Below are 26,359 nucleotides of genomic sequence, written 5' to 3' on the forward strand. Positions count from 1 at the left end.
AAATGAATGTCTTATATTTGTTTCATATTTTCTCCCAGGACCTACCACTATGTTAGTCATACTCAATAAACATTGACTGCATAAACAAATTGTGATGTGTTTTTTCTTCCAATTACCAACATTTTGTCAAATAAGCAACAGAAAGCATGTATTCCCTGTGACAGAGGTGGGTGGGGGCTCTCATTAACCAAGTTTCCACCCATCAGCCCCTACCCTGCCTGGTCTCTATATTCACCCAGGTCCCTTTCTGCAAGCATGTTCAGCTTGTCCCTATTCCATTTCTAAGCCAATGAGACCAAAGTCGGTTCTAGATTCCAGTGGGTGGGATATGGAATTAGCTGAGGCACCATGAGCTGGTACCAAGTACCTGGTCCAGTCCTGGGGAATCCATCTCTATCGCATGGCAGCCTTACCTAGTCTCAGCTGTCTTGCTCCGTCCACTTACCTAGGCTCCTGACTTCGTTTCCCATCTCACATTCTAGTTCTTATCCTCTGAACCCCAAAGCTCTTTCGGGAGGAGACAAAGCACCCCGTCTAGATCTTACTGGCACTTCCTTCACAGGCTGAGTCTGTTCCTTCCTCCCACCTCCACCCTTGAATTCTGGCTTCTGCTCCCACCACTCTAACCTACTCTACCTTCCTAAGCATGTGAGGCTCTTGGAAATGAGCAGGGAGGTCTGGGGTGGGTTCACCCATCCCATCTTCCACCATGGGCCTTGTGTAACTAACCCTACGTGGTCTTGGGTTCAAGATTCTCAGCTCAGACCCTGGCTCCCTTCACAGTTTCCAGTTTTGTGTGCTTTTAAGATCACATCCAGCTCACCTCTTCAAGACCTAGGTCTTGGCACTAAGGAATTATATGCGTTTCAAGAATCTACCAGAAGTTTTCAAGGGGAAATGGGAACCAGCTCATCAGAAAATAAATGAGGTATCTGAATATAAGGCTGTCCAAATGCAAAACAAATACAAAACTCTTCACACAGAAAGCCCTTAATTTTGCTGGTGAATTCACCAGCAATGTTTCCTGAATCTCTGATACTTAATGAGAAACCTAATTAGACGTAACTGGGAGGGAGACCTGTCTTGATCAGTGAATTACCTAAATTATAAAATAATGTAAATGAAACTTAGTTTTATTACTCATAGGTGAGCACAGAAACATGAACTAAGACTGCTAAATATCACCTAACAACAATCTTTTATTGCGCCTCCTTCGGGGATAGTTACAAGTGATACACAATTAGTCTACTGTTTATATGTAAATGGTTGCTTCTAAGTGCTTGAGGGTGATTTGACACAGTTTGTTCCCTTTGTTTGTACACCCTCCCTGCCACACTGCCTTACTGTTAATTTTCTTAACACACTCTTCCTCCATTAATATAACAAAAGCAAATTTCAACTCAACGCATGTCCCAATTATCTCACGCTATGCTTTTGCAAGGGAGCTCAAATTAAGAAGTTTAAGTAGACCATGCTTGTTGTCACTACATTTCAGTTGACAACTCATTTCTAAGACCTTCTTCTACCTATCAAGTACTGGCATTTTCACCTGTGACTGTCATCTCAACAGCTCACACCTTTCCAGGGCTTGCTGTTCTCCCTTCCTGCCCTGGCCCCAGGACAGTGTCAGGGATGTCCTTCCTGGAATCCAGAATCCCTCATGTCCCAATCCCCAAATGTGTCTCCTGCAATTTGTAACGAGAGGTCTTGCATTTACATCATGCATTTTTTATTCTTTTCTAATTAGTCTCGCTCAGTATGTTCAATCTGAGTTTCTACAGTTGAATACTGTGGCTGCTCCTAAGGGAATTACTACCAGTTTTGCTCGGTTAAATCATTATTAAATATATTATTCCTTCCTGCCAGTTCTGCTACCCAGACCTAGGGCTCTGCTTTCCAATCCCTGACCCTGGGTAAACTCTACCGTGCAGTGTGTCCAATTTCACTTCACACAAATGAGAAAGGCTGAGGATGGCACGCAATTTCCAAACTATAGATGCTAGTATTTGAACAGGAAACCTTCCTCAGCTAAATTTCTCTTTGCATTACTAATACATTTGATGGCAGGAAGCATAATCTTAGCTAATTCAGAATAAACCTAGTCATTGCAGAGCTTTTCAGCCCAGGAAGAGTTTTCACATTTTCTGGCTTCGGGAAGGCATCTAACTCCAGGGGCAGTGCTTCTGTAGTGCATTTCTCTCTCTCTCTCTGTCTCTCTCTCTCTCTCTCTCTCTCTCTGTGTGTGTGTATGTGTGTGTGGGGGGGGGAGTGGGGGTAGAGGATGGAAGGTGAAGAGAGTCTGATCTACTGAGGGATCTGAGCAAGTTGGCATCAGCTGAAATAAGACCTGTCTGTCCCTCAGATGTGGTCATCCTTGTTCTGGACTTTCATCTGGGTTCCCATCCGACCTGTGTCAGGCCCACACTGCTTTCTGGGGTAATGTCCCTTGGCCACATTCTCTCCTGGTACAGGGTGCTTGAATCCCTGTCTCTCAATCCCAGTGATAATTTCTGCCTCCTTCCTAAGAATAGAAAGTTTGACTGCTACCAACTTTGGGCTGCAGAAAACAAAATGGAGCATCTCTGGCCCTCTCTCATCCCACATAGCCACCTACGCTATACAACTTCCACCTCATGATAGATGGGAAAATCTGGGAGACTGTACTTCCCTGGTCCCTACACAGTAAGTGGACCTCAGCGCCCTTCCAATCCTGTGCTCCCCAAATGTAGCAAATGTTCTCTCTTCCTCTGCTTTTTCCTGCTAACCCTTGGAGGGGGGCAATCAATACCCTCTTGTCATTGTCTCAGTTGCCTCGCATCTCCCCGGCATCTGACACCACTGCTGCGCCATCAAACTCTTCCATCGCCCTCAGCGACCCCCCTGTCATGGGGAAATTGATGACACAGTGTTCCTCCGAATTTATTATTCCAGGCTCTCTGTTCTGAATGCTCAAAAGTCACACCCTCTTGCAACAGAAAAACCCATTTCTCTTCCAGCTGTTTAAGATATCCTCACTGAGGTATTTTGAAAGCCCAGTGCTGACTTGTTTCTGTCCGTCTGCATTGATAGAGTAGAGTGCAGTCTGAGGACAGTGGGGCTGCCTGGGCTGGTGGACAGTGTATCAAAGAAGTGGAAAGAAGCACATCCATTCATGCTTGACAATGTCATTCTGCCATCCTTCAAATAATTTCCTGTTGATGAAGTAAGAATGTTTCAAGCCATGCACTCAGGTAGATAAGAAATCTAACACTATTTTTCTTAAGTAAACTGAGCTTCTCTCTGGACCTCTCAGTCCCCCAAGTAAACTCAGGCTTTTGAGCTTTCTCCATCATTTCAATGAGGCAGTGTGGCTCAGAGAGCAGGCTTTAGAGCCAGACTTCTGGGGTCAAATCCCAGTGCCACACCATCTAGCAGAGTGACTTTGGGCACTTTACTTCCACCGGTGTCTCAGTTTCCTCATCCAACAAACAAAGCTAATAATTGCATGTCCTGTAGAGAGTTGTTGTGAATAGTTAAGTGAGAGAATGCTTGTATAGCCTTAAAGAACAGCAAGCGGCCCCCAGGAGTGTTCATTATTCATAATTAGAGTCCCAGGAATTCGTCATTCTACTCTTTTCTCAAGACAACTACTGAGAGGTGAGGAGGCAGCATTAGCTGCAAGGAAGAAGTTTCGGAAGATGCCGAGAGAGACCACTGCAGGTGGAAGCACTTCAGGACAGCTTCGATATGCAGGTGGTCCTCAAACAATGGTCATGAATTAAGCTGTTTCTTTTCTTTAAAAAAAAAAAAAATGAGACCATGAAAATGTAGAATAAGATATAGATATAGAGGGAAAATTTCCATTTCTTACTTTGTCATCCTGATATTATGTCTAGCTATTATCTAAGCAAACTTAATGGCCCACTACATGAAAGGCTACTTGCAGAAAGAGCAAATTATGCCCTATCTGGAGAAAGAAAGAAATGGCTTCTTCTCTGGTGTGAAGATTTTCCAGGCCACAGATGGCAAAATCACCCAAGGTCATGAGGAAGTTGTAAGGAATAATCAAGGTTCTTGTTTTCCCACTTAGGCAATATTGATGGCTGCCTAAAAATGATGGATCTATTACTCTTGTCAGCACTTTACAGTTTGCAATATGATTTCACAGTATCACCTTTGAACCTCCCATCAGCTCTAGGGGGATTTAAAATAGCATTCTTTTTCTTTGAGCAGATATGAAACTAAAGTCTGAGGGAAGTTAAAGGTGTAAACTTCCTAAAAGTTAAGATAAGGTAAAAATAAAATAAGAAAGAAAAGAAAGAGAATTCTGAGCTGATTTTGGTCTGGATAGGTTAAGCTCTCCAACAGTAAAAAACAAACCCTAAATCTCCGTGGTTTAACACACCAGAGGTTTATTGTTCCCTCATATCACAGTAGCAAACAGGTAAACTTGTAGCTACACCTTCTAGAACAAGTGGCTTCCAGGGGTGATGGTAAATTTTCTCTTGCTGTCTTTGGCCTGAAATGACTCATGACTTTGACTGAATTCCATTGGCAAGAATTAATTACCTCGACGGGCAACAGAAACGCCCCCAGGGTCGAGGGTATAATGCACGGCTTTAAAGATTTGATCCTTACCTTCTGGCAGATAAAACCCAAATCCTTGGGCCTGGCCTACTGGCCTTTCACATTCTGACCCAATCACCTTCTCTACTCCTCTCTTCACATCCTGGACCACGTTGTATTGACTGTCTTACCATAGTCTGAGGATACAGGGTCCTGTTTATCTTTTCTGGATATGCCTTTCTCACACCTTTTTCTTCTGATATCACGCTAACCTCAATTGCCTTCTCTTCTGGGAAGGCTTCAGAATTGTTCAGTAGTCCAGCATCATCACATCACTACCCTTCTGCTCCTAAAGCACTTAGAATCTCTGTGCAATATGGTTCCTCTCTTGACATGCATGTTCACCTACATACACACACACGCACGCACACACACACCCATGAGCACATACACATGGACACATACAAATACACAGTGACAGACACACATGCCCACACACACACAGACTAGATGTCAGTTATTTAGGGACACCTTTAGATCCTACTATTCCTAGTACAGTGACTGACACACAGCAGATAAAAGGTCAATAAATATTTTGTTGAGTGAAAGTATATCAAGAAATAATCTGTAAAACAAGTTTACTGCTAATATCTCAATAAGTTCATGTGAATGAATTTGGGTAGATAAAGTCTTAATCCTTATTCACCAACCATTTGGCTTGAATTTATAGGTGTCATAATTTGGGAGGGATTCGTGACTTCACAGTAAGCCATGTTCTATATTATTTAGTACTGATGAGGAATGATGATGATGCTATCGGATTTTGGGAAAAATCAGTAGGATTGGTGAGTAGAGGCACTACACAAGCCTGGAAAAGGGAAAGGAAAAGAGAACAGGTTTCTGTAACCCAGGATGCCATTTGGTTGAAACAATACTTAGTTTCAACCTCCTTCTCACTTTCCCAGCTAAGTACTCACTCTCCTAGTCTCCCTTGCAGCTAAAGGTAGCACAGTTTGGGAAGCTTAATTGGAAGTCTCTGAGATTTCTAATAAAGATTTTTCCTTTTCTGATGAAAGCAGAAAGATATTGCTGGCATTCTGATGTCCCCCCGACTTGAATTCAGACACAATGCATGGAGCCGCAGCAGCCATTTTGTGACCACAGGAAAAAAAAGCCAAGGGAATCTTAGCAAATTGAGTTCAGCAGCAACATATCTTCAGATTTCTTATTATATGAAAAAAAATAAATCTTTGTTTAAGCCACTGCTAAGCTGAATACTTTCCTAATTGATATAAATACTAAGTGTAATACGACATTGACAGTATTGAAGCCAAGATCTTAAAACATGGCCCCCAGAGAGTCAAGCAGACATTGCATTATTACACATTTGGAGGGTACAGAGGCTGGCTCTGCCCATGGTTTTTGTCTTGTTATTATCTACATTACAAAGAGATTGAATAGATTCTTATAAAAACTGATTCAGACTAGATTGTATGGTTTTGAGTAACCAAGAAAGTAAAAGTTTCTCCCCCTCCTCAAAGAAAAGGGCCTTACATTTTTCAAATGATTCTCTACATTCCAGATAATAACAATGCCATTCACTTATGTAATTTTATGAAAAAATACTAAAACCATTCTGAAAACATCAGCTCAAAAAACTACCCATCATTTTTTCATGATGGCTCAATAAGAAGATTTTTTTATTCTCCTCCAAAAAGCATAAGGAATCACATCCTTTCCTGACAGCTTAAAACATCCAAGCAAAATGTGAGCTGGAGCCATGGGCTCTGGACCTGGCAGGCAGGTGTGGACCCTCAGCACACCACAGGGCTGCTCTAGCCCCAGGCATTTCTGCCCTGGGTACAGAACAATAACCACCATCCCTGCCTGGATGGTGAAGTAGGAATGGAGCCAGTTCTCATGTGGGAGGAAGAGTTTTGAGAGACAGGAGAAAGGGGGGTAGTCATGGAGGAGTTCTGCTTACTAATCTGTGACAATCCTCTCCAAGCCCAGAGAAGGTGGGAGGTAGGGGAGGACCGATGCTCTTCCCCATCAAAGGCCAGCCTCCTAGACTCTCCATTCATCCAGCTTCTTCACCCTCCTGGCCTCTCCACTTTCCCCGCCTTTCCACTTACTCAGATTCTCCACCTTTCCAGACACTCCATCCTCAAAGACTCTCCACCCACCCAGGCTAGTCATGCATTGCTAAAGATAAATAAAAAAGAAACTTCCTGGGACTCTTTCCTCCTTCTAAAGACAGGAGTAGGTGGTTGGAAAGGAATAAGATGCAATCATAACTTTGACAAGACTCACAAGAACCCTCATGAAGATTCCCTGCCCTCTCACAAGCCTCTCTTTTCCCAGCCTTAACTGCTTGCCCTCATCCTTGCCAGGGCATTCAGCTTGGACTTTGCATGCTCAGTTTTTAAAAAACATTTCTGTCTCCCCCTTTCTCACCATCCCTCTTTTATCTCATCAGAACTTCTTTCTTCAATAAACTGATTCCAAGTATTAGCCAAAAAAACCATTCTAAGTAAAAGAGTTCTGAGTTCCATCCCTCAAGTGTCTCTTCTTATAACCCCCCTAACATACGTTAGGGGGGTTAATATTAATGTAAAATAAACTCCTACTCCTCATGCCCTCTGGACAGAGTCTAAAGGATTCTTGGAGTTCCTTAAAGAAGCCAAAACTCTTTTGCTGGGCTACAGCCACGATTCACCCAGGCCTCTGAATCAGACCCAAGATATCCCCACAGCACTCAGAATTCCATTCACATAAAGATATTGAACGAAGGTGTTCACACAAGGAGCATTATTCACAAGTCATAATTTAATAAAAAATGACAGGGAATATTGTGAGTGCTCAAATGCAGGTTTCTCATCTTCCACGTATTATTGTAGACTCTAACCCTTGGCAACACAGAGCAACCCATGCAGATAGAAGATATTCTTTTGGCTAAGAATACATTTATTCCTTTTCCGATGTATTTAGTCCCTTTTCAGGATTTTTGGTCTAGGTTAAGATTAAAATGCAAAGAGTATTCAAGAACACAGAAACTATCAGCCTAAAATAAAACTTAGAATAATGTAATGAATGCAATTCTATCAGGCCACTCAGTCTTTTCTATTGATCATTTCATTCATTAATCAGGTTAAGCAAGCTTATGCTGAGGAAACAAATAACTGGATATTCTCAGTGGGTTAAAATCATAATATTTTAATGTTTGTTTCCTACTCACGTCCCATGTCCATCAGGTTAACAAGGGGACTCCGTGTATTGTAATCTCTCAGGGAACCAGTTGATGGAAGCCCCATGTCAACAAAGGCTTCCATAATACTGAAGTCAGAAGAGCAAGAGCTAGAGAGATACAGAGTAACGAACCTTGCCCTGGCTCTCATAAGCTTCTGCCCAGAAATAACACATATGACTTCCACTCACTATTCATTGGCCAAAGTAAGTTCATGGTCACGTCTGGTATCAGTGGAGCAGAGAAATGTAATCCTCCTGCTGGGAAAGGCAGGGAATCTTGGTGCTCAGTAATGTCTAATGCAACTCCTAAAGCTCTGAGACAGGCATTATCCTCTTTGATTTAGAGAGAAGAAAAGTGAGGCTCTGAGAAGATAAGTTCACATAATAGTTAATAATCCAAAAATTTTTACCCAGATATTGGTTAAAATTATAACCCAGATAAGGCGCATGCTCTTTCCACCATATCAGAACTTCCCAAAAGTTGTTCCACAGAACTCTAATTATGAGAGTTCTTAAGCAGTTGTCAGGGGAATATGAAATAAAGAATTTTGGAAGCACCACATATTATACACCATTATATACTTAGAGGATGCATTCACCATTTAACTCTCTGAGAAGTCTTACAGTAAGGAAACTTGTTTATGGTGGCTCACGCCTGTAATCCCAGCACTTTGGGAGATCAAGGCAGGTGGATCATTTGAGGTCAGGAGTTTGAGACCAGCCTGGCCAACATGATAAAACCCCACCTCTACTAAAAATACAAAAATTAGCCGGGCGTGGTGGCAGGTGCCTGCAGTCCCAGCCACTCAGGAGGCTGAGGCAGGAGAATTGCTTGAACCCGGGAGGCAGAGGATGCAGTGAGCCAAGATCACACCATTGCACTCCAGCCTGGGCGACAGAGCGAGACTCTGTTTCAAAAAAAAAAAAAAGAAAGAAAGAAAAGAAACTTGTTTAATTCTTTAATATGCATTTTCCAAGTCTATTTGACCACAGAGCATTACAATATTACCTCTAATAATGACCACTGGCACACACTTCAGAAAACACTCTGTTATATTATGTGTTTTCCTGAAAGAGCCTACCAGACGACCAAACAGAACTAGCTCTTTGAGCAGATGAGGCCCAGAGAAGTAAAGTGACCTTCCCAAGGTTACATAGCTGGTAGATGGTAGAGTCAGGACAAGAACTGCAATCTCTAACTATCCAAGTTGGAGCTTCTGCTCAGCTGTCGAGAGGATCGTGAAAAAACGAGAGTGTTTTATAAACTGGAAAGCGCTATTCGAATTTAAGATAGCATTAATTCTCTAGGTGAAGCATTACTGAAATATATAGAATACATGGAAGGACATGAGGTGCTTCAAGATAGGAAGATTAAATTTGGTGAAGATGTCAATTCTCCCCAAATTAGCATATAATGTTTGAAATAATTTTAATCAAAACTTCAATGTGATTGTTTTAAATTGATTAAATAATTTGAAATTTTTATTTAAAAAATAGGTGAGAAAAGCTCAGAAATTTGAACACAAACAACTATGGGGAAGAAAGATGTTTCCCTATTAGTTATTAATAAATGTATATCCACAGTAAGCAAAACATTACAGAACTAGCAAAATAATTGACAGATGGATCAATAATGAGAAATAGTTTGCCCTGAAAATAAAGTCCTGGTACATATATGAACTTAATGTTACAAAGAAACTACCACAATTAGTAAAAAAGGAACTAGTATTTTTGCAACAAAAGTAGTGGGTGAATAATGGTTCTTATATAAAGTTGTAAATCTCAGCTAGATTGCGGAACTAAATTTTTACAAAATAGCTAGAAAAATTATATAATGATGACACTAATTTTAGGACTAGCAAGCACTATTCAAGCCTAAAAACAAAAATTTAAAGGGAAACAACAAACTAAGAAAATTATTTGCAATAAAAATAAATATATAATATTATAGCTAATAGTATATACATTAATTATATAAAAATATAACATGGTTAAAGTCCTTAACATGTAAAGAGCCCTTGAGGGAAAATAAATAATACTTCTAATGGAAAAGTGGGCATGGGAAATAAAAACAATTTTAGATTAAATACAGAGTTAAAAGAATGTGTGAAAAAATATTGTTTATTAGTGGTCTGAACAATACAAACACAATAATTCATCATAATATGAGATATATCAAATAAAGATCAAAGGAAAATAATATATGAAGCACAGAACAGTTCTGTAAAACTGTTTGTGGGAGAGTAAATCAGAACAACTTAACCCAATTTTTCTGGAGAACAATTTAGTAATATACAGCAAACTTAAATGATGTATTCAGACATTGCTTAGTAATTCTACTTGTAGGATTATACCATAAGTATACTAAAGAAACATTCAAAGACAGAAACAAAGACTGCATTAAGTTGTTTTATTAAAAAGTAAGTTTCTAGCAATGGAATAATAAAATTGTGATATAACCATAGAATGGAATATTAAGGAATATTATGCAACTATAATAACCATTTCTCTTTGTGCAATGTTAAAGGTTTTTAAAAGCACAATAAATATAATATATTTCAAGTTTTATATACACTCATAAAATATAGAAGAAACAAATACCAAGATGGAAAAGTAAGAAATTCTCTCTGAAAGTTACTTTGCAGATGATTTTTATTTTATCTTTGTGTAAAAGCTTATTGTATTTTCTAGAGTGAGCACATATTATATTTATTATTCTAAACAACAAAATAACCATGTAAGATACACCGTGCCATCTCTCAAATAAATTGTGTGCATTGTATTTCCATGACAGTAAATAGGAAGAATCTATTTACTCTGCAGAAGCCCAGAAATGAACCCAAGCAAGCGAGGCTTGCATGACCTAGAGAGCACATTAAGGGATCCAGAAATGCAGGCAAGGGAACAAGACAGCCAATGAAAACCAAGGCAGATGACTGGCTGTATGAATTGAGTGCACACCAACTCATTAGCCTTTTACATTTTGCTACCCAACCACCCAACTTAGCTGCACAGAAAACAAAGCTTGCAAGAGTAGCAATTCCAGACTCTGTAGCAGGAATCCTTCTGCTGAGCCTCTCTCATGCCCCTTCCCCTACTGTTCTCATCTCCCAGGATGTTCAAATCCATTCCCTGGTCCTTACATCTGCTTCTGCCCATCCATGTGTTCGCTCCTCCTGGTTTCTTTTGGCTACTTGATTTTGAGTCTCCCGGATGGATTTTAAATACCAGGTCCAAGCCAAAGTGGGCCCCCAGGGGAAAGTTTCTCAGACACTTTCCCTTTTTATTAGCACCTCCAGAACAGAAAACAAATTCCTGAAGGTTTATTATTTTAATTACGTGGATCATCAGGAATAATACATTCTGGGTATTTTTATTATATAGTAATTACTTTGGTTCCTGCGACATTGTAGAGATTTGGACTTAATTTGCTCAAATGTTAGTTTTCCATATTTCAAGAGTCTAGAGCTTAAATAGCAATTTAAATGTTAATCTCAGTTCTTGTTATATAGCTGACATTTCATTCGTTTATTCAGCAAATATTAATTACTACATAGACTTGAAGCCCAGTGGGTTTCCAAATGATTTCTAACATCTGTGGTTTGCTATATTATGGGAATTCAGATGGAATCTCAGAATTTAATTGTTTCAAAGCTTTCAATACATGCTATTAGTGGTTAATTTGGAAGTCCTCTTGCGATCCAAGAACAAATTGCAAGAAGAGATTCACATTAAAATGATTGCAGAACATTGGCATTTCTGTTTCTGGTGAAATTCAAGGATTCACCAGTAACCAGAAAACTGAATTCGAAAGTAACGCAAATGCAGTCCCACATGCCAAGCCCTGATCGAAATGAGAACGTTTAGGATGTGGGAGATTAACATTGTTAATAAAGCATGATCTACGGCCTATGGTACTGATGATAAAAACTCCAAACCAATGACTATGTCTTTCTGGTCAGAGTAGAAATGACTAATGCAGTTATTCAACATGTCCTGGAGACTAAACTAAGAAATCAATGTCAGGCAGTAATCCAGAGTCCACTGAATCACTTTCCTGTACAGTCCCAGTCTGAAGGTGCTAGTATTACATTCTGTCACTTGTAATCATGGTGTTGAGAGGTAAGGCAAAGGCAATTCAGGTGAAGACAACTGAGGAAGATCGCAGATGGACAAGAATCTCTCCTCCTGACAGCAGATTCTTCTAACTCCAGACAATGACACAGGCCCTGGACCTTGTCCCATTATTGAAATAATTGGCTTTCAGACCGAGCTCCAGCTTGCTCATTGTAAACCTTTCTCTGCTGTTACTACCTCAAAAGTGCCTGAATGGCCACTATCTGTCCTCACTAACCTGCAGTTCTCACTCTCTGCCTTCACTTACGCTGTTGCCAGGCACCCTACTTCTTAGCTTGGCTACTTCTACTCATTGTTTCAGACTCAGCTCACATAACAGTCTCTCTAGGCTATACCTGCTGACCAACCATGACCAGCTCCTCCCCAGGTTCTATTACATGTTCCTTATTTGGGTTTCTACAACATCTTTATCATAGAAGTTCACATTGAAAATTCTGGTTGACGTACCTGCCTCCACCATCAGACTATAAGCTCCTTGTCTTTGCCTCCCTTTTATCCCCAAAGTATGTTGAACTTTGATACTAGATTCTCAGAAATGTTTATGGAATTTGATTGTACAGATTACAAACCAGTATAATCATGTCTCCAGCTCCATGATTTTCAGGAGAGTTTCCCACTTCCAGCCTGAGTGTCATTTCTACACCAACATGTAAGCCAAGGCTCTCTCCTCTGGATAAATGCCTTTCCCTCTGCCATACTACATGGGAGTTCACAGAATGACTCTCAGTTCACAACTACTTGGAACAATCGTGGTCCACAGCCCCACTCTCCAATTCAACAGGCCTAGGCTTCAACTGCACCTCCCATCCCATTCACATTCCCTATTCTTCATGAAGAAGGCCTCTGTCAGCTTGTCTTGCCAGTCTCCAGACAAGTCTAGAGGCATTGCAGAGGGTGCAGTCTCTCTCCATCCCTGTTCTAGACCCTTGTTAAAGTGATATGAAAAGCCTTACAAAGGTATTAAAACTTGAGCTAACAACCAAATTTATATGTAGCTTTATACAGATTTCTTACTTTTTTGTGAATATTTAAAAAATTTTGTCATACATATTTTCATAATTGAGTGTTGTAACTGATGACAATCCTGGGTAATCCAGGATAGAATCCCCATAGTTCATGGTAAAGCAGTTAGAAAATGTAAATGCCAACAGGAGGTCGTGATGACAATAATTCAACTGTATTTGCAAGCAAGCCTCCCAGTTGGGTTACTCAGGGGTTGATGGCAGGGGAGTGGAGGAGAGACAGATTTTAAAAAGGGGCATCATCAGAAGGAGATGGCTGTCAGGGAGAAAAATGGCAGGCCCTCCTGAACTAGCCCAGTCCTAGCTTCAGGCCTCCTTGTTGACCTTGACTGGTTATTGACCACCTGGAATTGCTTCTGTAGCAGCAGGTAGGGTGAGATGTGGGAAGAAGTTGGGATGACCTCCTGAATGACAGATTACCAACTGTCCAGCTACTGCCCAGGGGTCACCACATCCTCACATTGTGTCTCATTCTCCAAGTCTAATTAAGCAGCTTCAGGAACACAGAACTTTGCTATCTGCTCCTACCTGTTTCACTTAAAATCAGGTGCCCATGTATGTCTCTGTGTTACACTGTGACTGATCCCTAATAAAATTAGAGATTTTCAATCTTTGCACTTGATATTGCCAACTCACCTAAGCAAATTAATGAGGCTTTGAGTAGGCCTCAGAGCCTGGTGCTGTGAATGATGGAAGCCACACAAGTCTCAGTGACAGGGCAGTAGAATTTCATTGTCTTCTCACTGAGAAGTGACACCAAATCATTGAAACCTTTTTTCTTATACTTTATTTCCTGTATTGGAAAATGGCAGATATTTGCTCCTTCCTGTGTTAGAGATATTCATCTTCAACATCACATACATAACAACCTTCCTAAAACAAACCCTGAAAACATGAGGGGCACGGAAAGCTTTGTGACTCCCAGGACAGCTGATGTAGCTGCATCTTGTGTGACATTTATCACTACTGTTGTGTGGAGGCCACATGTTGCCATAGAGTCCCTCCATTCCTCCAATGCATGGACCTTATGCTCAGTCCTGAGGGAGACAGTCATGAATCCAACCCAGCCCCGGAAACCCAGCTTCAGGCAAGTTTTGGCTCAGAAAGAAAAATGAAGATTTGTCTCCCCCTTGAAAATTGAAAGTAAATGAGGCAACTTTCACTATCTTAAAACAAAATTGGGGCAGAAAACTACTAGAGTAAGCAGGGCATGGTCTTTCCAGTTAAGCAAAACTACATGCAAATCCCAGCTGCATCACCTAATGAGCCAGTAACCCAGGTAAGTAACTTCTCTGAGCTTCATTTCCTTACCTATAAGATTGAGGACAGTGATAACTCGTTGGTCAGGTTGTTATGGTTAAGTGAGCAATATGTAAGCCTTCTTAAATGATGCTTGGCACATGGCAATCAATCAAAAATATTTATTGTGCAACTACTATATACATTACAAACTCAGTAAGCCATGTACTGGATTAATGTGATTCACTCAAATTATTTCATTCCCTTTCACCCTATAATTGTTAAAGATACTTAGGCTTTTTGTCTTCCAGTTTTCAGCACCTAACTGAAAAAGGAGATCACTATTCCTTGGATCTGGATAAATCCAGACTAGCCTGACAGATCCAGAATCAACTAGAGTAACTAATGTCTTGTATTTCCTGAGATAATTCCCATTTCAAATGACCTTTTCTGTGATTCTTGTAAGTAGCCTTGCACTTGTCATCAACCATGTTTCCATCTGACAGAGATTTATTAAGCACCTTCTACGGGCCAGACAGATGCCAGGGGTGGAGTTGTGACCCAGGCTTAGTGCCTGCCAGCATGGGCATCCTTTTGGCTCTGGAAGCATGGCTCATGGAGCCACATCCCAGCTATCAGCCCTGTGGCAGCATCACCATCATCAAAGGAACCCTGCAATTCATCTTTCTAAATCCCAATTTGCAATTCTCTAAGTCTGCAGAAAACTGATGTCACTGTGTAGCCTGACTAACTTGAGGTGAAAAGCCAATCAGTCATGTGCCAGCAACCATGTAATTGAGCTGAGAACAGGCCAATCTTTAGTTATTGAAACATTTTAAATACATTTCTTATTTCCACTCAGTATTGGACCATCTGGCTGGAATTTTGCCTCACATCACCACTAGGGGGCATTTTATGCCCAACTATATTCTGCAATAGTTTGGGGGTGGTGTTGGGACACCATCAGCACAGTGTGGTGGGGGGTGGGTAGGGAGAATGCTTCTTAGGCTTAGTGAAATTCCGATAGACTAGTACCGAAAATAGGGTGAACAGGGTGAATTCAAGCATCACTCTGAAAAGGTAGTGAGTTAGTTATCACCCCTCAAATGTACATATGTAGTCCACAAACCTAAGGGCGGAGATAAACCAATTTTTATTGCATATCTACTATGTAACAGGCACTGAGCTAAAAATCTCCATCTTCATCATCTTATCTACCCATCACAACTATCCTGAGATAGGTTTTGTCTTCATCCTCATTTTACAAATAAGAGGTCAGAGAGGTTATCACTTACAACCTATCACACATCCAGCAAGTAGCAAAAACTGAGTCCAGGTCAGGTTGCTTTCAAAGCCTATCAACTTTTCGTCCACAAGGCTCACCTAGTTGTGATATTCTCACTCCTCTGAAATTGTTTCCTCAGTCCCCATTACCATGACTCTCCAGATTATCCTGGGATTTGTGTGTGTCTCTGTGTGCCTGTGGGTGGGGAGGGGGACATGCACGCATAATACGGCTGCGAATAAAGGAGCAAGCAGCTGAGTGTTTTCATACTTAATGACCCTGTACTAGTCAGTGAAACGGGATTTAAATTTGACTGAGTATAACTTACACACTCTACCTGTTTTATTCTCTTGTAGCACCAACGCCTTACACTGTGTCTGGCATAGAGTAGGAAATTAATAGATGTTAGATGAATTCATAAACAGATAAATCAACATGGCTCTTAGGAAGACCCCAAAAGCATTTGCCCGGGGAGGCTTCCTATGTCTGGAAGTGTTCTGAAGCCTATGAAGTAAGGTGAGATTATCTTCCAACAGAAAACTCCAAAAGATGTGGAGGTGGGGAGGGTTTGATTTATAGGATTTGCTCAGCCTGCCCTACAGACATCAGCCAATCAAAGGAAAATAGACTCCAACCTGTTTACAGAGCTCCTCGGACTTACCATCCCAAAGCATAGTCCAAGAACAAAAGCCCAGTCCAAGGGATCACTGACTCACCAGCCCCGGGGAATGATTTCCAATTCACTGATACATCAAACCAGGGTGATTTGATATGCAGTGTTTGTCACTCTGAACTTCCAACAATGCAGATCTGAGCCCCGGGACTACTTTGAAAAGACTGGATCCCTTGGCTCGGATTGTACTCTACAAAGATGAAGAAGGCAGCCATTTTCTGCCCACTGGGGACCAGAAGCCTCTTCCATTAGGCAGAAACTTCATTTCTGGAAATGTGAACTTTGCTGCCAGAGTCATCAATGCCGACGCTCTATGTGAAAAGCAGACCATTTACTCACTTCAGCATTGATTTTCTGGAAACATGGCCTGCCTGTATTTATATGAGGAAAGGAGAACATGAAAGAGAGATATAGTCTGAAAATGTAACGTTGACTTCCAATGCAAAACTACCCTGGGTTCACTGATTTTATTCTCTTCCTCTTTCCAATTCTCATCCAAAAGGCTATCAGAACGTAATTTCAGTTGAAAAGGCTTCCATATCAGAAGTAGAAAATAGGGAAGGTCGATGACTTCCCTATTCCCTTCCACCTGCTGGAAAACTGGAGGAATGTCCACAAGGTGTAGAGTAGGTAAGACATTCTGAGGGAGGGGCCGACAGATTCGTCTGCTCTCTGACAGGAAGTAAAGGCCTTCCTGGGGAGGTCAGTAGAGAAGAGACCAGCCCCAGGGGATTCCACTCCTCAGAGTCCATCCACTGAGGCTGGGGCCATCTCCAGTGAGCAAATTTCTGTGGGAGGTTTACTGAATGCTGCAGACCTCACAAAAAAGGATTTTGGCCAGTGCCTTCTCCCAGCTAAAGGAGTGTGGACAGCTGGCTAAGTAAAACTTGGGCGAGGCCATGGATGGTGCCAGTGAAGACAGAGCCTCAGTAAGGAAAACAGTCCTGTATCTACTATCTTCCTCACATTCCACCCTTGCCTCCTTCTTTGGCTGCTCCCAGACATTGTTCTCACCTCTCCCACCATGGAGACGTGGATTTCTGACCTGGCAAAGAAACATCACAAGTGCTTTAACTTTTCTCTTCCTTCTTCATCCAAGAATGAAAGTTCAACAGAGACCAATACAGTTCTGGACAAGTGCAGAAATAAACCATCCCCCAGCACCATCCAGGCTCAGAAAAAAATGCTGGATATGATACAAGGCTTTGCAATTCTTTTTTTTTTTTTTTTTTTGACAGAGTCTCATTCTATCTCCAGGCTGGAGTGCAGTGGTGCCATCTCAGCTCACTGCAACCTCTGCCTCCCGGGTTCAAGCGATTCTCCTGGCTCAGCCTCCCGAGTAGCTGGGACTACAGGCACGCACCACCACGACCAGCGAATTGCAATTTTTAAAGAAGAAATTGCTTTAAGGCATTAACATGCTTCTCTTTATGAAACAGATCCCCTAAAAGAAACAGGAGTAAATCTTGGAAAATCTCTTATTTGTATTCTCAGCAGAGCTTGAAAGGACATTGCATTAAGAAAAGGGACACAGTGGCCGGGCGCGGTGGCTCACATCTGTAATCTCAGCACTTTGGGAGGCCCAGGAGGGCGGATCATGAGGTCAGGAGATCGAGACCATCTTGGCTAACACAGTGAAACCCCGTCTCTACTAAAAATACAAAAAATTAGCTGGGCATGGTGGTGGGTGCCTGTAGTCCCATCTACTCGGGAGGCTGAGGCAGGAGAATGGCGTGAACCCGGCAGGCGGAGCTTGCAGTGAGCCGAGATTGCGCCACTGCACTCCAGCCTGGGTGACAGAACTAGACTCTGTCTCAAAAAAAAAAAAAAAGAAAAAAGAAAAAAAAAAGAAATTCTTATAAACTTCACTGTAAACAATGGAAAGCAGAATATGATCTCCTAAAAAGAAAAGTATGTTATACTAGAATATGCTAATAATCTAAATTTTAAAATCACAGATTATTTTAACAGAACCTGGGGTTGGGGAAATAAAATAGTTTTAAAGCCTCTTAATTAATTTTATTTCTCAGTGTGAAGTCAAATTTGAATGATTTTTAATGGTTACTTAAAAATTAAGCATTCAATGTCTTAAATTTTTTAAAGTTAACATGCGATAAAAGAGAATAACTGTTTCAAATTACTAGTGAACAAATTAAAATAAAAACACAAATGACAAAGAAAATATTTTTAAAGTACAAAAACAAACTTTAAAAACCTTGTAAGATCTTACAGATCGGTTACACAATAAATTACAATGAATCAGTGTCATTATTAAAAATAGACTGTCAGTTTAAGTCAAAAACAAAAATTATATTCTACTTACAGGAGAAATACTTGGTAGCAAATGAAACAACATAGTTAGAAATATATAGATAAACAAAGATATACCATTAAAATAGAAATATGATTCAATCAAGTATGGCAAAATTAATATTAGGAAATAGTTCAAGGCAAAAAGAGTTATGAAAGAAAAGAACAGTAAGCCCTCACTTATCATCCGAGTGTTTTGATAAGTTCTCGGAAACTGTGACTTTAAGCGAAACTACATATAATAAAACCAGTGATTTTTCTTTTTCTTATCAATGGCATAATGTTGAAGGAAATGATGTTATTCTGGGCCTGCTAGTTCGTTTCACTTAAAGTCACAGTTTCCAAGAACCTATTGATGATGATAAGTGAGGACTTACTGTAAGTTATGTAATTGAAGATGAAATAGACATAAAATCACAAGCCAAATAAAAATATTTCATTAAAATGTGTAAACAAAAATTATTAGTAATAAAAGGTAGACTTTAAAATTAGTATAGAAATCACTTAAATAATAATATGCAACAGTTTTATTTATAAGTATAAACTGAAATGGTGCTACTACTAGTTAGAAATAAACTAATCCTAATACTAAATACAAAATGTTAAAATTGATCACAAATGAGACAAAAAATATCAAAAATTGATCTTATCTAGATAATTCATCAACAGTATAAAAATAATTGCAGAAATGTTATGTAAAGAATTGCATAGCAAATATTTACGAAGCTCACATGATATGACCATAATAGATAAACCACCAGAGAAAACCTTATTGATTTTACGCATAACAAGAATGCCTTCTATCATATTATAACCTCATCATTGTTCTGAAACTTCTAACCAATGCAAAAAAATGGGAAATATAAATAATCTTTGAAAGTCGGAAAGAAAATTATTTGCCATTGATATGATAATCTCCACTAAAAATACAAAAGACTTAATGAAATGACAATTAAGATTAGTGAAACAATTTATAGCTTGGCTGGCTTCAAAGTACATATATGAAAGTAAGTTATTTTTATATAAACCAACATTACCCAGTTAGAGAAATACAATGGTGTAAATGAAATATGTCATTTAAAATAGAAATTTTAAAATATAAAATACTTAGGAATAAAAAATGTGAAGAAAACTGTAAAGCTACCCAGAACCACTAAAGAGAGCATCATGGCATAACCTAGTCAAGTTTAAGATTTGTTTCTCCCATGTCCCAGCATTTCCATACCTAGAATATGTACTGGAGAAAAAAAGTACGGTACCCTATAGCATTGTTTCTGATAGCTTCAAACTGGAAACCACCCAATTGTCTATCAAATACATGGGATCAATAAATCGCAGCATAGTCACACCATGGAGTACTATATAGGAATAAAAATGAAAAACCTGCAGCTCTTTGCAATCACAAGAACGAATATTGCAATCATAAACCAAAGAGTCAAGACAAAAGAAACACATAGCATAAAACTACTCTATAAAGCTGGAAAACAGGCAGCACTCTTTTTGGATGCATGTATAAGTGGTAACAGTAAATATTAAATAAGTAGAAATCAGGTTAGAGGTAATTTCTAGAAGAGACAGAATAGAGTTTTACATGGGGCACAGGAAGGGCTTTCTGGTGTTGATAAAGGTTTTTTTTTTTTTTTAATGATGTTGGTAATAATTATATGGGCTTTTACTCTATGATTACTAAGTAATGTGTATGTATATATATAGTGCACTTTTTATGTTGTATATTTTGTGTCAGGCAGATCGTCTGCATAGTCCTAAACTCTTGATTTCTTCCACTTCTTGACACAATCCTTTGGGACCCTTTCAGCTCTTCATTCTGTAGGCTCAAGTTCTGCCCTGCCTCCATCCCCAGACCAAGTCCCAACCTGAGGGAGAGTTGGGTCTCAATCTTCCCTTTACTAGGATGGGAAATGCCAACATTCTTTTTGGTTACCCATTCCTGGAGGATGGTTCCAGCTGGCAGGGGCCATAGAAGATTGATGCACAGCTGTATTTTCCTGTCATTTTGGGCACAGGGGTGAGGATGGAACTTTGCCCCTTTGACAGTTTTAGCTCCAGTCAACTGCTGTTAACTTTGATCTCAGGACACCCTTCACCCTACATCCGTGAACACATTGCAACATCAAGCAACTACAAGGTAAGTAGAGGTATGCAGGGCCTTGTGGATTCAGTTTCTTCTCCCACGTGGATGAACAGCAGCAGCGGAAGAGATAGATAGCACCTCTTTTCCAGCTGGACAGTGTGTTGAACACTTCCTCAGCCTCCTAGCAGTACCAAAGACATGTAGGGTGGCCTTAGCCAGAAAGGTGAGGCCATGCCAGCCTCCAGCATGGGGTTGCGGAAGTAGATATAGGTGACCCACTAGAGCTGTGAACTCCTTTAACTCTAGCGTTGAAGTGCCATATTCAATGAGCACAGTTCTGGAAAGGTCTCCAGGGACCCCATATCACATCATGAACTAACCCAAACCTCTAAATCCCCTAAATCTTTCAAAGCTGAGAGAGAGAGAGAGAGTAATTCATCTTTAGGGATTGATATAGACTGGGCTATGATATTTGGAGCCCACTCACTGGGAACCATGGATAGGGTGATTATATAATTGACTATCCAACCAAAGACACTTTTTGAGAGAGAAAGGGCAATTTAAATAATTATCTTGGGACAGCAGTTGACAACTAGGACTGTCCTAGGCAAACCAGGTTACATAATTACCCTAGCCATGGACCATACTTTGAGAAGCACCTTCCAAAGGCCTCTGCCATGTGCAGCTGCTCATAGCCAAGCTCATGCTACACAGGTGGAAAAGCTTCTGGAAAATTGGGGCGCTTCCCTAGAAGACTCAGAATGTTAACAAGGAATAGGGAAGAAAGAGAACTACTGAAGAGCTTGGCACAGGAGGGCTGGCCCAGAACCTGTGTCACAGCACTGCCCTGGGCCATTCACACCAAAGCTCATTCCAGAGACTGAAAGTATCTGATGGCCTTCTGTCATACCTTACCTGCCAGGTCACCTGCTTGATGGGCTCTTTCCTGAACCTAGACACCCCCAGGGCACCATCATCCTCCCTGATAGAATATTATATTAGAACAATTTGAGGAACATAGACACATTATCCCCAACCCTGTCCCTCAACTGTTTCATCTGTCAGCACCATGGTGTCAGTGAGACCTTCTGATGGAGACTTCCAAGCCACCGGGCTGCTTAGGTTAGTCTGCAAGTTGTTCCAGTGTTTTTTAAGAGAGGTCCTCCAAATTCAAATCACTTGTTTATGTCCCACTGCTGGCACACCACCTGAATGGGAAGTGTCAGTCTACGACATCAAAGGCCTCTCCTGCTGTGTCTGCTACTGACAGCACTGTTGTCCATCTATCTCAAAGGGGAGAATTCTCTTACAAAAACTCACTCCCTCCACTCAGTACGGTCCTTTGCATAACAATTAGTTTTTATTCTTGATGCTTTATCACCCATTTCAAGACTGCTAGAGAAATGAGTTATGCAGGATATGACCCCTCTAGTCATCAAAGAACCAGAGAAAAAGTGTGTGGCTTGAAGCTGAGCAAAGATGCTGCCTCCAAGTGGGAAGTGACATATGTATGCTGGACACAATATATCTGCAGAGCCCTCCAACCCTGTCATCCTCCCACTCTAGTTGTGCAGCCCTCATCCTCCCCCCACATCACCACAATGCCTATCCTCATTTCCACAGTTCTGCAGTTCCAAGGCCCTGACCTCCACCTAGGATCTCAGAAACTGATCTGTAAATCCAGGATGGAGAGCCTAAATATCAGATTGATAAAGTGTAGGACTCATGAAGATGCTCATAAAAAATTTCTTAGAAGGCCAGGTGCGGTGGCTCACACCTATAATCCCAGCACTTTGGGAGGCTGAGGCAGGTGGATCACTAGGTCAGGAGATTGAGACCATCCTGGCTAACACGGTGAAACCCTGTGTCTACTAAAAAATACAAAAAAATTCGCCGGGCGTGGTGGTGGGTGCCTGTAGTCCCAGCTACTTGGGAGGCTGAGGCAGGAGAATGGCATGAACCTGGGAGGCAGAACTTGCAGTGAGCTAAGGTCATGCCACTGCACTCCAGCCTGGGTGACAGAGCGAGACTCTGTCACACAAAAAAAATATATATTTCTTAGAAGGACTGTCAGATTCATAGCATTCCCGCTTTTTTCTTTTTTACTAATTAATCATTTATCTTAATCTGTTTCATGCTGCTATGACAGAATACCAAAGACTGAGTAATTTATAAAGAAAAGTAATTTATTTCTACAGTGCCAGGGTCTGGGAAGGTGCTGGTATCTGGTGAGGGCTTTCTTGCTGCATCATTCCATGGCAGAAAGTCAGAGGGTGAGAGAGGGACAAGGGAGGGGGACTGAACTCATTCCTTTATCAGTAACCCACTCCTGCAATAACTAATCCACTCCCACAATAACAACATTAATCTATTCATGAGGGCAGAGCCTTCATGACCTAGTCACTTCTTAAAGGTTCTACCTTAACTCCATTGTTTTGGGGATTAAATTTCAACATATAAACCCTTGGAGGACACATTCAAACCACAGAAACATTCTTCAGTAGAACTTTAATATTACTGTCTTATAAAATTCTGTCAAATGAACAAAAGATAACCCATAATTACACCCTAATATGACTGCTTTTAACATTTTACTGTATTTCAGCCTTTTTGCCATGTATATAATTTTACAGAGTTGTAATCATACCCAGTATATGATTTTATCATGTTTTCCCACTTACCATTATATTATAGGTATTTTTAATATTGCTACATAGTCTTCATGGTTGTCATTGTTAATAGCTACGCTGTAATAGTTCACTGAATTGAAGTGCTTTATTTACTTAGCTACCCTGTTATCTTTAAACAATTTCTAATTTCTTTTTATAATAAATATGGACATATTTGTGACAGGGGTGTTCTTTTTCACATCTTGACCTACTTTTCACATAGTGTTACAATTACTTGACCAAAGAATACAAACTTTTTGTCTCTTGACATATATTTCCAAAAGATTTTTAAAAGGTGCATTAATTTACTCTGCAGCTGGTGTAAATGAAGACCATTTTGTCATTGTTTTCTTGAGAGTAGAGCTTCCAAAGGTAGGGATATGTGGCTAGGAGGAAGAAATCCAGCCTGGGGCATGCATTCTGTAAAGAACTCCGGTTCTCACTGGCACACTGGTTTTATTTTTCTCTGTTTCTTGCAGACTGAGCAATTGATAACTCTGTGGGTCCTCTTTGTTTTTACCATTGTTGGAAACTCCGTTGTGCTTTTTTCCACATGGAGGAGAAAGAAGAAGTCAAGAATGACCTTCTTTGTGACTCAGCTGGCCATCACAGGTAAGTAACTATGCAAGTGAGAGGCAGGAAGCTATATGTGAAGTCCCTATGGCTTCCTGCTTTTAATGAATTTTATCAAAAAAAAAAAATGTAACGCATCGGTCAATTTGGGAATAATTTCTGAAAGAATATAAAACCTATATTTGAATATTTCCTCTGGCATACTTAACACATATGAATGCCTCTAAGATTTCATTATAAAAGTAACTCACTACACTAATGGAAATATCATTATCAGTATCACCAAATGGTTCTATAGGGTTTCCCTGTTTTTATACACAGTAGCCTCCATAGTTCACTAAGGTGATATTACCATATCATCCTGCATTATAAGCTTAAGGAATACATCCCAGAAAATGTACCAGCACTATCTCTATTAAATTATTAATGTTAAGTCTTGAGTACTTTGCAGATTAAAGCCTGTGGACATTGCTTTTGAAATGCAAATGATGTGTAACACCACTACTGGGGGTAGTATAATGAAGTAATATAATCTCCAGGATCGGGATGCTTAAGTGTAGACTTTGGAAATGACCATTCAGTAGAAGAGTGAGCACAGCACACCTAGTAGAGGAATGGTGAAATATTCTCAAGGAAGAAAATGATCTGTGAAAGTTAGGGCCCCAAAGACATGAGTAGAGCTCATGTTCAAAAGGAAAAGAAAAACACAACCAGGGAAAGAGTCCTGTTCTACAGGCCAGAAAGAAAGTGAGAAAATGAGATTCACAGAAGGTCCAGCATAAGCCACACTTGGAGTCCTAAGCTCTGGGAGCAAGATGGCTGTTATATTAGCTTAATTTGGATCAGACTATAGAAAAAAAAAATGCAAAAGGAAAAATTTAAATATTAAATGCTTACAAGGAGTGATGGCAAATGACTTTCAGAAAGGGCTATTTGGTACATTTCAACCTGTACTGTTATCTCAGCTGTAGTAATGGTAGTGGAGCTCTTTAGAATTTAGTCTTGAGCCATAATATTTCAAAAATATATGACACTGTAACTTACAAGAGAATCTTAGCCATACATTGTTAGTAACCTGAAATCCCCCTTTTTCTTTCTAACAAAGTATAACAAGCCCACCTGCTTGAGCTGGGCTGCAGTGGCCAGGGTAAACATCCAAGGCACCAGTGAAAAATACAGAGAAGGTAAAAGGAGCAAGAGTTCTGAAGATGGAACCTGGGATGGGGGAAAGTTTCTTCAATCTTTCCTACCAACAAGAACTCCAATTTTTCACTCCTATAATTGTAGAAGTAGAGGTAATTAGGATCATCCAGCAAATGCTTAGAGACAAATATCCCTGGATGAGGATGCCACAGCTTATTTTCATTATATTTCTTCGATTACAGTGCGGTAATGCATGTTGTATGGAACTACATATTCTTTCAGAATGAAAGGATTTAGAGGTGGCAAGAATATCAGCTTGAAACTTAAAAGTTTTTTCATAAACAATAAACAAATGATAATTGAAAATTCACTACATATTATCAAAGACAAAAGTTGTGTGTTCTATTCTAATTCATCATCGTTGTATTAATCTGGGCTTAATTTCATGTACATCTCCTGGACAGTGTTTTTATTTGTTCATTGTTTCTAGAAAAACTCTAGGGGTCAGGTCAGAAGCATTTTAAATGAAGAATTCCTGAAATGAAAAACATTGCCAAAGGTCTAGGACTGAAGCTCAATGGTCTGAGATTGAATTTATATGTTATTGAAATTTCCTTCATACACATTTTAGCATGATCACAGATCCTTTGGTAAAGGAGGTGAGAATACATACTTGAGTCTTGAGTATGCATATAAAAGTTACCCAGGCATCAACTGAGGGGCCCTGTGCTTTGAGACATATATAAAAATGTGGTTTGAGTCCCCCATCGTATGTCAATGTCCTCCTTAAGATTTCTTCAAATTCTGTGGAATTTATATTTTTACTTCTCTTTTGCTTCTTGCTTCCTCCTTCCACTAAATTCTTGCTCTCTCTCACCAGTATCTCATCTTTCTGAGCTCCTCTTTTTTTGCGGTTGTTTCATGCTGTCCCTAATGAGACACGCAAAGCACCCTCCTTTCCTTTATTTTCTTTAAAATCATCCACAAAAGTATGACTTTCTTTGTTTAAAGGACTTTTCTGAATATTTCAGGTAATATAATGATATTGTATCACAGAAAAGTAAATATCTTAAGAGCAAATATTTCATTTTCTCAGAACATTCAGCTGCCATCAGAAATGTTTCATTTTGATCATGCCACTGCACTCCAGCCTGGGCGACAGAGTGAGACTCCGTCTCAAAAAAAAAAAAAAAAAAAGAAATGTCTCAGTTTTACCTTGCTTCAGCCTCACTATTCTGCTCTCTCTTCTAAATGTCTAGTATCTTGTGCCAAAAAATTTTAATACTTTCCTCTGTTTTTGTTTTGCTTTGTTCTTACCACTACCAAACCGTGATCTCAGAGACCCCACAACTTCCAAAAAACAAGTATCAGGCTTTTTTTTTTTTTAACAAAGGAAGTTGCTCCCTAAAAAAGAACCCTGGA

At 40.1% G+C, this 26,359-nt stretch overlaps 1 protein-coding gene across 2 annotated transcripts in view; it reads left to right on the forward strand.

Moving 5' to 3' along the window:
* NPSR1 (neuropeptide S receptor 1) overlaps positions 1-26,359 on the forward strand; it is a 220,460-nt gene that overhangs the window by 2,568 nt on the left and 191,533 nt on the right. For both annotated transcript variants that reach the window (XM_003811956.4, XM_057302845.1), the window contains exon 2: positions 23,701-23,833. In XM_003811956.4, the coding sequence (XP_003812004.1) occupies positions 23,701-23,833 (133 nt within the window). The remainder of the gene's footprint in view (positions 1-23,700; positions 23,834-26,359) is intronic.

Source organism: Pan paniscus, chromosome 6 (assembly GCF_029289425.2).
Source record: "Pan paniscus chromosome 6, NHGRI_mPanPan1-v2.0_pri, whole genome shotgun sequence".
NCBI classification, from domain to species: domain Eukaryota; kingdom Metazoa; phylum Chordata; class Mammalia; order Primates; family Hominidae; genus Pan; species Pan paniscus.